The sequence below is a fragment of the Mesoplodon bidens genome, assembly GCF_964165515.1.
Source record: "Mesoplodon bidens genome assembly, contig: HAP1_SCAFFOLD_627, whole genome shotgun sequence".
NCBI lineage: Eukaryota > Metazoa > Chordata > Mammalia > Artiodactyla > Ziphiidae > Mesoplodon > Mesoplodon bidens.
This window is the reverse complement of record NW_027672049.1, coordinates 26,667-40,160: the sequence shown is the minus strand read 5'-3', so window position 1 is coordinate 40,160 and position 13,494 is coordinate 26,667. Positions and strand designations below refer to the sequence as shown.

General features: G+C 50.2%; 1 protein-coding gene across 1 annotated transcript in view; it reads right to left on the bottom strand.

The window, feature by feature from the left end:
* Positions 1-792: 792 nt before the first annotated feature.
* LOC308610673 (BCL-6 corepressor-like) overlaps positions 793-13,494 on the bottom strand; it is a 29,672-nt gene continuing 16,970 nt past the window's right edge. Inside the window, 8 exon segments of the mRNA XM_081259725.1 lie at positions 793-1,277; positions 2,797-3,084; positions 4,509-4,665; positions 5,339-5,484; positions 6,635-6,801; positions 11,680-11,913; positions 12,162-12,343; positions 12,928-13,170. Coding sequence (XP_081115851.1) covers positions 1,241-1,277; positions 2,797-3,084; positions 4,509-4,665; positions 5,339-5,484; positions 6,635-6,801; positions 11,680-11,913; positions 12,162-12,343; positions 12,928-13,170 — 1,454 coding nt within the window. The 3' untranslated portion in view covers positions 793-1,240.

The following is a 13,494-nucleotide window of genomic DNA, read 5'->3' as shown; positions in this document are numbered from 1 at the left end:
TTTTCTATTAACAATAACTTATTAAAACTCCAAGCAGAAACAACAGCAATCACTTACACAGCGCTTAGTATGTGCCAGGCACTATTTATACAAATAAGTGCATTTAAACCTCATAAGGAGGCATAGAGGTTAAGTGATTTGCCCATGGTCACTAGCTATGAAATGGGAGAAAGGGGATTTGAACCTAGGCCATTTGGCTTCCGCACCCAAGTTCCTGACTGTTTTCTACCTCAGGGGTCAATGCACTTGCCCTGTATAGGCTCAAAGAATTTTTCAATTTTTAAAATCTAAATTTAAACATTTCCAGATTTGTGGGCTGTACAGTTACTGTTGCAACTACTCTGCCCCACTGGTGTAGGGTGAAAGGAGCCATAACTACCATGTAAACAACGGGTGCGACTATGTTCCAGAAAAACTTCCTTTACAAAGCCAGGCGACGGGCTGCATCTGGCCCACCAGCCAGAGTTTACCTATCCCTGATCTGCACCATCAAACTATTAAAAAGCCTTCATGTCAAATTATTAACTAACTTTAGGCCTAAATACAGTCATTATAACCACTGTAAAGTTGTTAAGGCATTATTTTAAAAACTGTATTTACAAATTGCTGATGTAGTGACTTTTATTAGTTTAAAAACTACAACAGCTAATAAACACTTGATTCATTTAAGTCTTGAAGACTAGAATGGCATAGTTTCTTCAGAGTATTACAATAAAAGTTTTCAGTAAAAAATCATTCATAAAAGTATTATTAGGTATTATATATTAAATCTATTTCTAAAATTAAGTGGACTATCTTTACTAAATGGTAGAATCCCAAACTGAAAACTGGTCACATTCTTTCAGCAAAATGAAAGCTGCGCTCACATGTATCAAAAGACAAAAATTAGGGCTTCCCTGGTGGCGCAGTGGTTGAGAGTCCGCCTGCCAATGCAGGGGACATGGGTTCGTGCCCCGGTCCGGGAAGATCCCACATGCCGCGGAGCGGCTAGGCCCGTGAGCCATGGCCGCTGAGCCTGTGCGTCCAGAGCCTGTGCTCCGCAATGGGAGAGGCCACAACAGTACCACACACACAAAAAAAAAAGACAAAAATTAACTGCCCTCTGTATCAATATATTAATGTGTTTCAATCACATATGTTTTCATGAAAGTTTAAACATAAAATCACCTTTAAGATCTAGGCCATGGGATCGGCTCCATGCCATGACAGAATACACCCCGTGAAGTTTACTTAACTTGTCTTAAGTGTGATAGAATTCTTTATACCTTGACAAATAACTAAAAGGAAAAAAAAAAAAACCCCACACACAATAAGATGAAGAGCCTATACATTTGTCAATCTTGACTTATTTGCTTTTCTTGAGTCAGTTGGAAGTGTATAGCCACATTCTCAAAATCATTAACTACAATCTTCCCAAACAGGTAATTGACGAACAGATGCATTCTAAAACTTGTCAGTAACAAAGTGCTATTCCAGTTTACAGCAACAGTTTAATTCTACTTAGATACTAAAACTGAATACACTGAATACTGCAAACTTGATTCCCAACCACTCAGCAAAGTACTACATACCTTTTCAGATATAGGAAAAAAAAGAAAAAGCATACGATTCTTCCTATTTTCATTTCCAAAGATACATCCCAATCTTAATGATCAATCAGCGATTTAAACGTCAACTATAAACCCAGTATACTGCTGCTATGCAGTGTACTAGAGCAATAGAAGAGAGAGGACCTCAAACCCTCTGTTCCCTCAAATTCAAAGGCAGGCTTCCTGACCCCTCCAGACCACTACTGGACACAGGGAAGGCACACTAATGTTTCAGGACCCCAACCAACAGTCACCTGCTTTGTGATTACTTCCATGACACACCCTCACCAACACCACTGAGTTTGCTGCTCCTACGGGACGTTACATGTATTTACTATTTTAACACATACCACAGTGCATCATAATTATGATTGCAGATAGATGTTCTAACAATTGAAAGAGAATGATGACTTTTTTGCTCTTTACATCTTGCTATTTCCCTTCCCATAAAATTTCTTGAAGCGAAACCATAAAATATACACAAACACAAAAAACAGAAAATATACAAAACATGTGCTTTGCACCTTAACGCAAACTTAAGTAAAATTAGTTCTGACAGTATCCGGCATGACAAACTTCCATGGTACAAATGAGAATGGACCAAGGTTTGAGCAGGTACAGGAGATAATCCAGGCATGAACAACACCAAGGAAAGGTAGACAGGAAGTAACATGGTGTGTAGGAAATCACGACACCAGTCTGATGGGAAGAGACTTAAACAAGACTGAAACTCACTTCCTAAACCTCCATCTCCAATTGGACAATTCGCAGGACACAGGTACACCAAAGTGGCCAATTTATTCAATCCCTTTAATATGGAGGAAGAGTTTAAAATTTTACTGGTTTAATTTGCCCCAAAAGCAACTCTCAACAGTTATGGCCTCTGTCGTCGGAGCTTTGTATGAAATTAAGTCAAAGTGTGGAGCTCCTTTGCCTTTTTTTTTTCTCCTTAAAAAAGAAAAGAAACAATTGTTCCGAGTAAAAACAAACATATTCCAAAGCATGTGTACATTGAAAAGTAAAGAAACTTTATTAACAACTTCATAAAAACTGACTTAAAATTTTAAAAAGAAAAAAACATGAAGTCCTTCCGACTGGAGTCGTGTCTCATAGTGTCCTTTCTTTACAGAAATAGTCGTATTATGACACATATGCACAAGGATTAACACCATGACACACTGTACACGGCGGGCCCTGGCAAGCTCACCAGTTGTCGTCTGAGTCCAGGTCTCTGGGGAGGATCCACTCCACGGATGAGCCCAGCAGAGTCTGAAGCTCGTTCGTGAACTCCACCAGATCTAAGAGCTCCTTACTTTCTGGATTACAGGACTCCAGGTCTTTGGGGCAAGAGAATAAGAGACTTGCTGACACTTGCCGGCAGAACTCGGCCTCCGCGATGGTGACGATTTCCACATTTGGGAAATTGCAGCGGAATATGCAGGAGGACATTTGCAGTTTCTTGAGCAGGTCTGAGAGCAACAGCCAGTTACGAGGCCTACACCAGAGAAAGGACAGTGGTTTGAGTTTCCGGCAAAATTAGAGGCGCTCCCAACTATGAACTACCCGTCTCCTGGCGGTGAAAGGGCCTGCTACTTCCACTTTGATTACCCCACCCCCACCCCACTTCTCACTGTCCTTAGAAGGTCTACTTCTTCTTTTTCTTTTTTAATTTTATTTATTTATTTATTTTTGGCTGCATTGGGCCTGTTGCTGTGCACGGGCTTTCTCTAGTTGTGGCTCGCGGGCTCTAGAGTGCAGGCTCAGTAGCTGTGGCGCACAGGCTTAGTTGCTCCGTGGCATGTGGGATCTTCCAAGACCAGGGCTCGAACCTGTGTCCCCTGAACTGACAGGCAGATTCTTAACCACTGTGCCACCAGGGAAGCCCGGAAGATCTACTTCTAGCGGGGGAACTCTGGACTCATGTGCATGTGTTAAGAGACCACCTAGGGCAGACCAGCCAACTTAGACAAAAGCAGGAGCAGCGCCCCTGAACGAGCCTCGTTGCAGGCCACCCCAGTGCTGCCTTGGCTCTGGTCACAACTCAGGTCACCCCTCTCCAAGTAAGTGCACCCCGTTCTAGTCACTGGGGAAAACCAGTCTGTATGCCAACCCAAGGGAGATGGCAAACACCTCTTTGACCTCTCCTCTCCTCCGGCCCTCACGGAGAGAGCATGAGAAACACTCGAGGTCACCTGGCTTTCCTTGCCTTTCCCACACCTCCAACCTGCCTCTCAATGCTGCCGGGAGTGAGGCTTTTTCGAGAAGGGAGGTGGTACAATCCTTCCTGATACCCTGCCACGCTTTATCATCTCTATCCCGAATAGAATGTCACCACAACGGCAGACACGTTCCCAGCCTCAGAGTCCAAGGAGGATGCTACTCCTTAAGCACCGGGGTCAACACACAGCAGAGCAAGGTCTCCTGATGTGTTCACTCCAAAGGGTTGGTCATGGGGCACAGTGGCCCGACCGTGGGGACAAGACTCGATCTATGCAAATCTGAAGACACATAAGATCCCAGGTGCCACATACGGCTTTCTCTAATCTTATACGAGAAGCGGGTACACATCAGTATCGTCCCGTGGACCTCACGCGCCTTGGAAGGCCCCTATGGTAGCCGTTTGGGGAGGATCCCTTCCCCAAGAGTTTACTGACTGAAACTGTGCAATTGCAGTCGCTGACTCCTGTGTCCTTTGGGCTCTAGGGGTGTGTTCCAATGAGGGCAGTTGGCTGGGGAGCCCTCCCACCCCCAAACTTTTCTGGAAAAGTTCCACTGCATTATGTGAGGTCGGTGGACACTTGGTGAGGAATTCACTCACCCCCCAACCCATCCACCCTCATCTGCTGAAGGGGATTTCTAACTCCTGCCACCCCACAGAGCAGCTGGGCTGGCTCTTGACCACATGCTGGCCACGCTCACCCCTGAGCGACGGACACCTGGACGTTATAACACGGCAAAAGGGGGTCTTCGGAAAATTCAGATTCCAATAGGTCACCATAGGCCTCGTTGCTGTCATCCTGGTCCTCCGGTCCTGGGGGATTTGCTAAAACATCATAACCACTTTCATCATCTGGTTCTAACCGGGGGGGCAAACAAGAGAGAGGTCAGTAAGCTGGAGCAAGATTCCAGCTGTTCGCCAAAAAGGACTCTGGAAAAATTCTTTCCCAAGCAAGTCCTGCTCACAGCACCACCCCCACCCCCACAAGCCCAACTGAAACGAACAAGGCTGTTCAGCACACACAGAGCTGCCAGAGAACTCCGAAGAGCAACCGGAGCTACCGTCGTCAGGAGCCTGCAGGTTATTTAAACCGTCTGCAGAGGTGGGGGGGGGGGAAGAGAGAGAGAGAGAAACAAGATAACGCCTGCTGGTAAGAGGCAAATGCTGCTGGAGTTCGGGAACATCTCACGCTGGGGCTGGTGTCACCTCCTGACAAGTCCCACTGCACACGCCTCCAGGTATCTGACTGAAACCTCCCCACGCGTCCACCCGCCTTCCTGAGGGACTGCCCGCCTCACCGCCCCAGCCTGCCAAACAAAAGCTAGCCTGGCTAGCTAAGAGTTTTCCAGCCCCCCACCTCGCAAAATTCAAAGTACGTATCTCTTCTTTGACAGACTAACGTTGGGCCGCTTTTCCCAGTAAAGGGTCACTTAGAGTAAACGGGGGGTGGGGGTAGGGGGAACCCAGGTGAAAGGCTGTGAAGTTACCGTCTAGATGCTTGAACAAGACCGTGTCTTGACCTCTGCCGTACCTGTTAAGAACTTCTCCAGAAGTTCGCTGTGGTTCACTTTCTTGATGGTTCTACCTGAGTACGTAGCCAGGGTAGGAACAGCACCGTAGGAGAGGAGCAAGCGGACAATTTCGAGATGATCATTCTTGACAGCATCGTGGAGAGGCCTAGGAGAGGTGCGGGGGATTACACCCGTGCACGCGACGCTTGCTTCTAAGGACACGGGGCAAAATCGAGCGTGTGCGGCCAAGCCTTGTAGGCGCGCTATTTCACCGAGGAGGTGAGTGTACGGTCGCTGCGACAAATTACTCTGTTATTTCAACACATAACCCTTTACGGGACAGGTGAAGGGACCATCTCAGGCCTAATTCTTCAATGCAAATCTCTCTTAATGCATGGCCCAAGGAGGAACTCAGGCCACGATGAAAATGTTTCCAATGAACTTAAATAGTGACAGACTGTAAGAAGGTAACATACGGCGGGGTGGGGGGAAGAACCCCAGCACCACGGAAGCAGATACGAGAAGCCATTGTTACACCATTACAAACAAAACCCAAAAAGTGCAGTTGGTAAAAGAAACTAGGGGCAAAGTGGAACCTCTCCTGAAACAAATTTGGAGATGAGTGATCAACCCTCTCGCCCAGAAGCAGTCGACAGGCAGGGCGAGTTCTCAGGAGGATACAGAGTCCTCCTGCCCGTGTCCGCTGGGGTCAGGAACACTGTCCGCAGTCCCATCCAGAAAGGATGCTATTTGGAAACCATGAGCCACCAAATACCTTACGGTTTTGCTAATGTTATGACCGTCAGGAAAGCCCCAGTGCCCTGCCTCGTGGTGGCATCCCAGGTACAACCAGGAAGATGCTTGGGCTGACTCAGACATGGGCCTCTGGCCAATAAACCGAGGTCAAGGACAGAGTGGGGGCCAGGCCCGGGGATGTGGGTGGACACGGCAGGTCCTATCAAGCCAGTTGCCACTGGACCTGTCTGTACTCCTGCAACTTTCAACTCACATATATGTTCAAGAGTGAGATTCAACAGACGCTGGTGAAGAGTCCAGGGTCTTAAAAGAGAACACCCCTGATTATTCATGCAGGCTCAACATTTTCAGGGACTTCTGTCCATAAGAGCGTCACAGAGTTTTAAAGTTCTATGTAAATTTGCCAGAAAGATCTGTCCGATTCCATTCTAGAGGACTCCGCCACCAGTGTGCTTACATGGCACTCACTCTCCATCTTTCCTTCTGGGGTTCCCCGCACACCCTGAGAACCACTGCCTATGCCCCAGCAGGGCCACGCCAAGAGCAAGACCGCCACTGACCCGGTTCCATCCTGGGCACTGCAGTTGACATCGGCGCCATATTCAAGGAGGTGTCGTACGATGTTGAGCCAACCTCTTGCACAAGCCTCGTGCAGGGCACAGTAACCCGCGTTGTCGCGGTGGTTCACATCACAAATCTTGTTCTCCAGGCAGTACAAGACCACTTCCTACGGGGAGAGGAGAGGAGAGGAGAGGAGATACCATCAGACAACCATACAGTGAACCTTGTAAGGGTGACCTCCCCATAGCTTGCCGGTGCCCACTTTCAAAGGCATACATCCTTGGGGCCAAAAGCCCACCATGGCGCGGGCAGGCGGCAGGCATCCTGGTGGGGGGTGAGAGTGCGTGAGAAGGGCTTGGAGATGCAGACAGTGTTGTCTAAGGCTCTGCTGCACCAGTGGCCTGGCCATGGGCAAGTTACCCTTGAACTTCTCCAAGCTTCCACAGGGCTGCTGAGAGGACGCATTCGGATAGCGATGGAAGCCCTCAGCCCAGGAGCCGACGTGACCAGTACAGAGGTGTCACGGCTGCTAACATCTTAGATGACACATTGCCAAGCACAGACCATTCTCACTTGATGGGTCTGTTCAGTCAGTGGCAGTGGACGATAACACAAGTTTAGATCAAAGTATGGATGACCAACACTTAAAGAGAGCTTAAATCAGCCAGAGAACATTCCCCAGCTTAGAGAAGCAGGGACACCCAGGTCACCTACATCCTCGCAACCCTTGTTAAGAACCCAAATCAGAACCTGGGCCTCAGATGCTCTTGTCTGTATGTTAAGTGGAGTTAAAGAGAAGCTCTCTCCCTCCATCCTCGAGGAATGACACAAAATGCCTCCAATAACCCCACCCTCTATTTTGCCTCACTCCACCCTCTCAAGTAAATATGAAAATTTTAGACTGATTCTGCCCCAAGTTAATGACAGGAACCTGATACACCACAGGCTGCAACCTCCACATTTCAAGAATCAAATAAAACGTTCACCCCCGCCCCCGGAGATGTTCTGTGTCAACACTGTGCATTAGAATCACTGTTATTAACCTTATTTCTTTGGCTTGTTAAAATATTAATATGAACCACTCCCAGTAAGCAGAGCAGGAACTTATTCAATGTTTTATTACCTTAAGAAAGTTTTCAGACACATCGAAAGCATTTGCCACCAGAAAACACGTTATACTGTTAATACTGGGTAAGTCGTGCCGAGCAGAGAGCCGTCAGGTTCTGAGAGCTGGGAGTAGGCAGAACGTGCATGTGGCCCAACACATGGTCTGCTGGGTAAGGGGGGATGGGATGGGGTCAGAACAGGCCTCCTTGTGACATCTCTCAGGTAACTTATCTGTTAAACCTAAAACGGGGGTCATTCTAGCTGCTCATAAGTGCGAGATGGGTTCTGTAAAACCTTTTATGCCCTTTGGAGGACACGCCAATCAAAGGTGACCACTCACTTGGGAGCAAACTAGAATGTTCCATTTGCTTACCACGTGAACCCAATGGGGCATGCTGGTAAACCTGGCCATCGGGGCCCTGTTACTTCAGGTCACTGCAGCAGCTCCCTTCCAAAACAAGAGGAGGAAGAGAAAAGGCACGCCCACGAATGCGTTTCTCCGTTTACATCCCAACCTGCCAGAAAGCCCACAATCCTCTGGGCTCCAAGGCCACCTGCCCCGAGCCCTGGTATCCAGGATACCGCATGAAGCTGCTGCTCTTTTAGCAGGCCCTCACTAGCCAGACTTGAGTGGACGGCTGCAAGCTAATGAGTTGTGTGCCCCAGCCAGGGAGAGGCCCTGTCACGTGGCTCTGGGATCAGGTCTGAACGCCACCAACTGCTGTGCACACATCAATTTACTCAACCCAGGGTTTATTTGCTGTGACAATCATGGCCTTCACCTGGAAACCTTCATCACTACTAGGGCAGATTCAAGGGTACCTAGAAATGAAAGGCCGTCCAAGCTGGTGGGTAAGTCAACTCTCTTCTCCCGGAAGATGGCAGCAGAGGCAGCAGTAGCCCCACGGCCAGGTCAGACTTTTTGCCACGGGCTGTCCTAACTCAACCACGTTGATCCCACTATTTACACAGTGCTTCTCATTTCCCCAGATGAGGACGTCTTCTGTCACCCACAGGAACCCAGGAGCTACCAGGAAAGGAAGGTAGTACCATCCTCATTCAACACTTGGAAACTGAGGCCCAGAGATATTAAACCCCAAGTTCAATTAACATGAAGTACTAGACCTATAACTCAGGTCTTTGGTACCTGGTCAGCTGGGAAGAATCAAAGGGCCCAAGAGGGCCCCAGTTAGAGGGATGCAATCCAGCTGTGACGAGCATCCCACAGGCCTTCTCTGTTGGGGGTCAAGTGGGATAACTACACTATCCTAGCTAGGAGGGTGATGGCCTCTAAATGGATGGCAACCGTCGCCACCAACACTTTCTCTAACTGAAAGGTGAAGAGGCGGGGCGAGTCTGTCGACGCAACACATTCCTTGGTCTATTTTCTCCGCTAGAAATAAACGGGAGTGTCTGAAGGGCAGCCCAGCCATTCCCAAGCAAAGTCAAACTGCTTTTGTCGGACAGCTCTCTGTTCAGCGGCTATAAGCCGAATGCCATTACCCGCAAAATGTAACCATAAAGGCCATAAGCCCGACGTTGTTAATTAAATGCCTCATTAACTTTTTGAAAAACATGACTTAATCAGTTCATAGAAAATTTAACCATCACCGCTAAAGGCACAAGCATGTGGTTGCACACTGGCGTTTCAGCCTAAGAAATAGAAGCCTTTTTCCCAGGAGGGAAAGGTTTGAGGTCTTTGGCCACGCAAGTGATCTATTTAACGCGGATCTGAAGCCAGAGTGTGTTTCTAAACTTCCAGAACCACATTATCATGACATAAAGCTCAGACAGCCTTTATACTGCACATGGTATCTTTGGCTAAGCAGAAGAAAATAACCAAGAATGCTGAAGACAAAACTTCAGGAAAACCCTCCCAAACCACACCCTTATCTGCTTAAGCAAACTGTCCTTCAATTTGAAAAGGTTGAAGCTGCCACATCTCCCAACTGGGCCATCATCCCAACATTTAAAATTCTGCCCAGAGAAATCCCAGAAAGTTGGATTCAAAGTTGAAAGCGTTCATCTACTTGTCACAATGTTCAGCATCAACACTGGTGATCTGTGGAATCTACATATTGAAATTTACATTTGAAGAAAAAAACAAATCCGACCGTAAACATTCCCAAGGCTTCCTGTGCAATCAAAGGCCAGGTAGCCTAAAAAAGGATGGATCAAGTGCCCCTTGGTCCAGGCCTCAGAGCCACCAAACCAAAATGGAAACTGTCTTAGAGGACCAACGAGGGTCTTTTGACCTCTCTGGTCCCAAAGGGAGGCTGCTGGAAATGATGCCAAGTTCACAGGTGGGGCTCGGAGCCCCGCCCTCCACGGCGGGTGCAGCAGCACCCCGCCCCCCCCATCTCCAGCATTTGCTGGAAGCGGGAGTCTACTTTCTCAACCCTAACCCAAAAGTTGGGGTTAGGAGTCTCCCCCGCAACTCCAGCGTTTGCTGGAAGCAAGGAGACTATTTTCTCAACCACGGGGGTCTCTAGCTCAACACTATGTGCAACATCTGCTCTGTCCTCCTAGGCGCCCGCTCTCAGCTCTTGGGAAACCAACTGGGTGCTCCTTGGACTTCACCTGCAAGTAACTGCGCTAACTACCACAAAGTGCTCTCTAGCTAATGGAGAGGTCTCCAAGAGACGTGTAGATATAAACAACAGCACATTCAACCCACAACAACAACAACAAAACACCCCAAACTAAGCATAGCCCTAGTGCTTCCAACTTCCCACCCACTGTCATGCCTTAGGGCCAAGGCAGGCACACTTCCAAGGGCTCACGGCACTATGGACCGGGGTGGGGGGACACGACGGGAGACGGGGGACAGGGGCACAGAGCTGGCTGAGGGTGTGGGCGCCAGGGCTCCGGGCCAGCCTGGGTCCTGCCACCCCAGTGCTCAGCCACACCTCCACGCTCAGCCTGCTGCACCGCGTTTTACTGTCACCATTCAACTCCCAGAGGGCTGATGCCAGCACAGAAAAATGCCTTTGCCCTGTGGGCTATTACATCACAATTGCTACTGACAAGTATGGTGGGGGAACTGCACAGGGCATGGAGAGTCATCTGTCTCACAGAGGTTTTGAACTGTCAAAAGGGCAATTCCAGTGTGAGCCAGTCTTGCTGAGGAGCGTGGTGGGCTGTGGAGCACTGCTGGATTGCTACCTGTACGGGTATCAGCTAACCCCTCTGAGGCTCAGTTTCCTCATCCGAGAGTGGGCTAGTACTCGTTACTCCCAAGTGAAGATGTTAAAAGGGTGAAAGGAGTTACTACAGATCACACGGGCTTAGGCAGATATCAGTTATCTTTCTATGTTGCTCTAGCAATAGAGGCCATCACTGTCATCAGCCGTGCTGGGTTGGGATACAGCAGTGTGGACAGGGAGTTTTGTGCAAGGCTCAACCCCTGCTCCCCGCCCATCAGCCCTCGGCTCCCGTGCCCTCTCAGAAAGAGACTGCTCAGGTCTGCCCCACTCCCACCCCTACTCTGCACAGACACTTCCCACCCGCTACCCCACAGGGGCATCACTCTGCCCCAAACAGCACAAGTTAGTAGAGCTAATAACTACTCTCCTTCTTGCTATTCAGAATCCAAAAGGGCTCATTAAAATTCCCCTGGTCGCCAAGCCCTGGGTTAGGTCAGATTTTATATCAGAGATAAGTGAGCCGGACTGGCCGAAGCAGCCTACCTGCCTGAACGGGAACGGAACATCAGAGAGGCCTGCCTTTCTTTTCACACCACAACTGAACAAGCCACCAAAGAGCCCGCAGTGTGAGCGGGAGCCAACGCAAACACCCTGCTGGAACACCCAGCCCAGCCCGCCACGTGGAGGGGGCTGGGCTCTGAGACCCGCCCCCCATCCCCAGCCAGTGTGTCCCCCACCCAAGGAGCAGCAGCCAGTGGATCCTGATCCGGGGCACCCACAAGGATGCTCACCTCGTAGCCAAGCCGGGAGGCCTGCTGTAGGAGGGTGTCGCCTGCGTTCTTATTGACAATAAGTCTCCGCGCTTCTGGTGGCATCGGGCGGGACTGGGTGGTCTCTGGAGGGGAGCTTGAGCATGTCAGCTGCGAGGCCTGGGAAGATGGTAACAATTGCTGCAAACGGTCCAAGGGCTTCTGGTCCTGCTTGGCCGGCGAAAGATCATAGTCGGAACTGGGCTCAGGCCGCTCCTGAGTGGAGGAAAGCACTTTTCCTCCTCTCTGTCTGAGGGAGGCGGGGCGCGAGGAAGGGGCTGCATTTTTACTCGCTGGAAACTTCACCGCCACCCAGGAGACACGTCCCCTAGGAAGGGGCAGGGACGTTTTGGGGGGAGGGGTTCAGGAAAAGGAAAGCTTTGTCCCCAGAAGCAGAGAAGTAGGCAGGCGGGATGTGCCTGCAGAGGCCCGGGGGGCGGGGGAGAGCCAGGGGCAAGAGGTACCTTGCCATCCGCATTGTCCACGTAGGAGTCCCCTGGCAGCGGCAAGCCCCGCCTGGGCTCCTGAGGGATCAAATGCTTGGTTTTGCACGGTCGCTTCGCGGATGGTTTCTCGCTGTTGTCGGTGTATTTCTGCGGCAGGGGCGAAGGCTGCCGATCCATTTCTTCGTCCATGCACAGCACATCTGTCAGGGGGAGAAGCAGCGGGCGTTACACAGTTGTAGCCGGTGAGGAAAGAAAAGCCCATTGTTAGCACTGATCGTTGGAGCAGCTTCAGTTTTTAAAGATATACCAATTATGTTTTCAAAGCACTAATATTTTAATTATCCCACATTCAACCGGCAAATGGGCTAACCCACGAAACGCCAAATGGCAAGTCGCTTCAAAGGCCCGCAAGAGAGGGCAGAAGCCAGCCCTTTTTGCGCTCCCGTCCCCACCCATGGGGGGCCTGGGTGCTCGGGACAGGGCGACTGGGGACAGACAGCCTGAGGCTGGAATGAGGGCACTGACAAGCGCCCGGGGTCACCCAAGACTTCCCTTCCTGCCCAGCCGCGGGCTGGGTGATGAGGAGCAGCCCAGGAAGTCGAGCTCCCGCCTCACTGTCCATTCCATAAGAAGTGTGCAGGCTGAAAGGACCTCATGAAGAAAACTCCCCGCTCGCCACACGCTACTCTTGTCAACTTGGATGGCCCTCAGGTCCCCTCCAGGGCCGTTTCCCACAGAGGGCGGGTGATCCACCCTCCAGGAGCGCCCCCCGCCCCGTGCGTACCTTGTTCATTGTCACTGCATTTAAGGGACTCCTCCAACCAGCTTCTGTTGCTTTGGGCCTCTGCCCTTTTCCTGCCAGGTTTCTCTTCGGAGATGCTATTGCCCTGGGGGGTGACCGCAGGCTGGACCGCCTGGGTCACTTCCTTCCTGCCCTGCCGGCCAGGTTTGCTCTCTGCTGCCGACACCTGCTGCTTCTGCCGTTCTCTAAGGTGCAGCAAGCGGCGCTGCTTTCTGGGATGGAGCCCTGTTAATTCAATGCACACCTCAGGTTGGTCAGCTCACTATAATGTGGCTCTTCTAAGTGGTTAGAGGAACTGTTTGTCATTTCCCTCTCAGGCCAGTCAGCTAATGGAGAAATAACTACAAATTAATGAAGAAGCCCCCCAGGGCGGGGAACGAACTGTCTTACACATCACTAACAGGAGTGGGGGAGGGGAGGGGTGTGGTCACTGTGTTGGCTGGAACTTGTCACCAAGTCTCGGGAGGGGGCCTATTTGCCTTTGGCCACCTTTGGGCTCCAGCCCCGCCACCTGGCTTTGGGGGCGTGGGGGGTGGGGAGGTGTGAGTG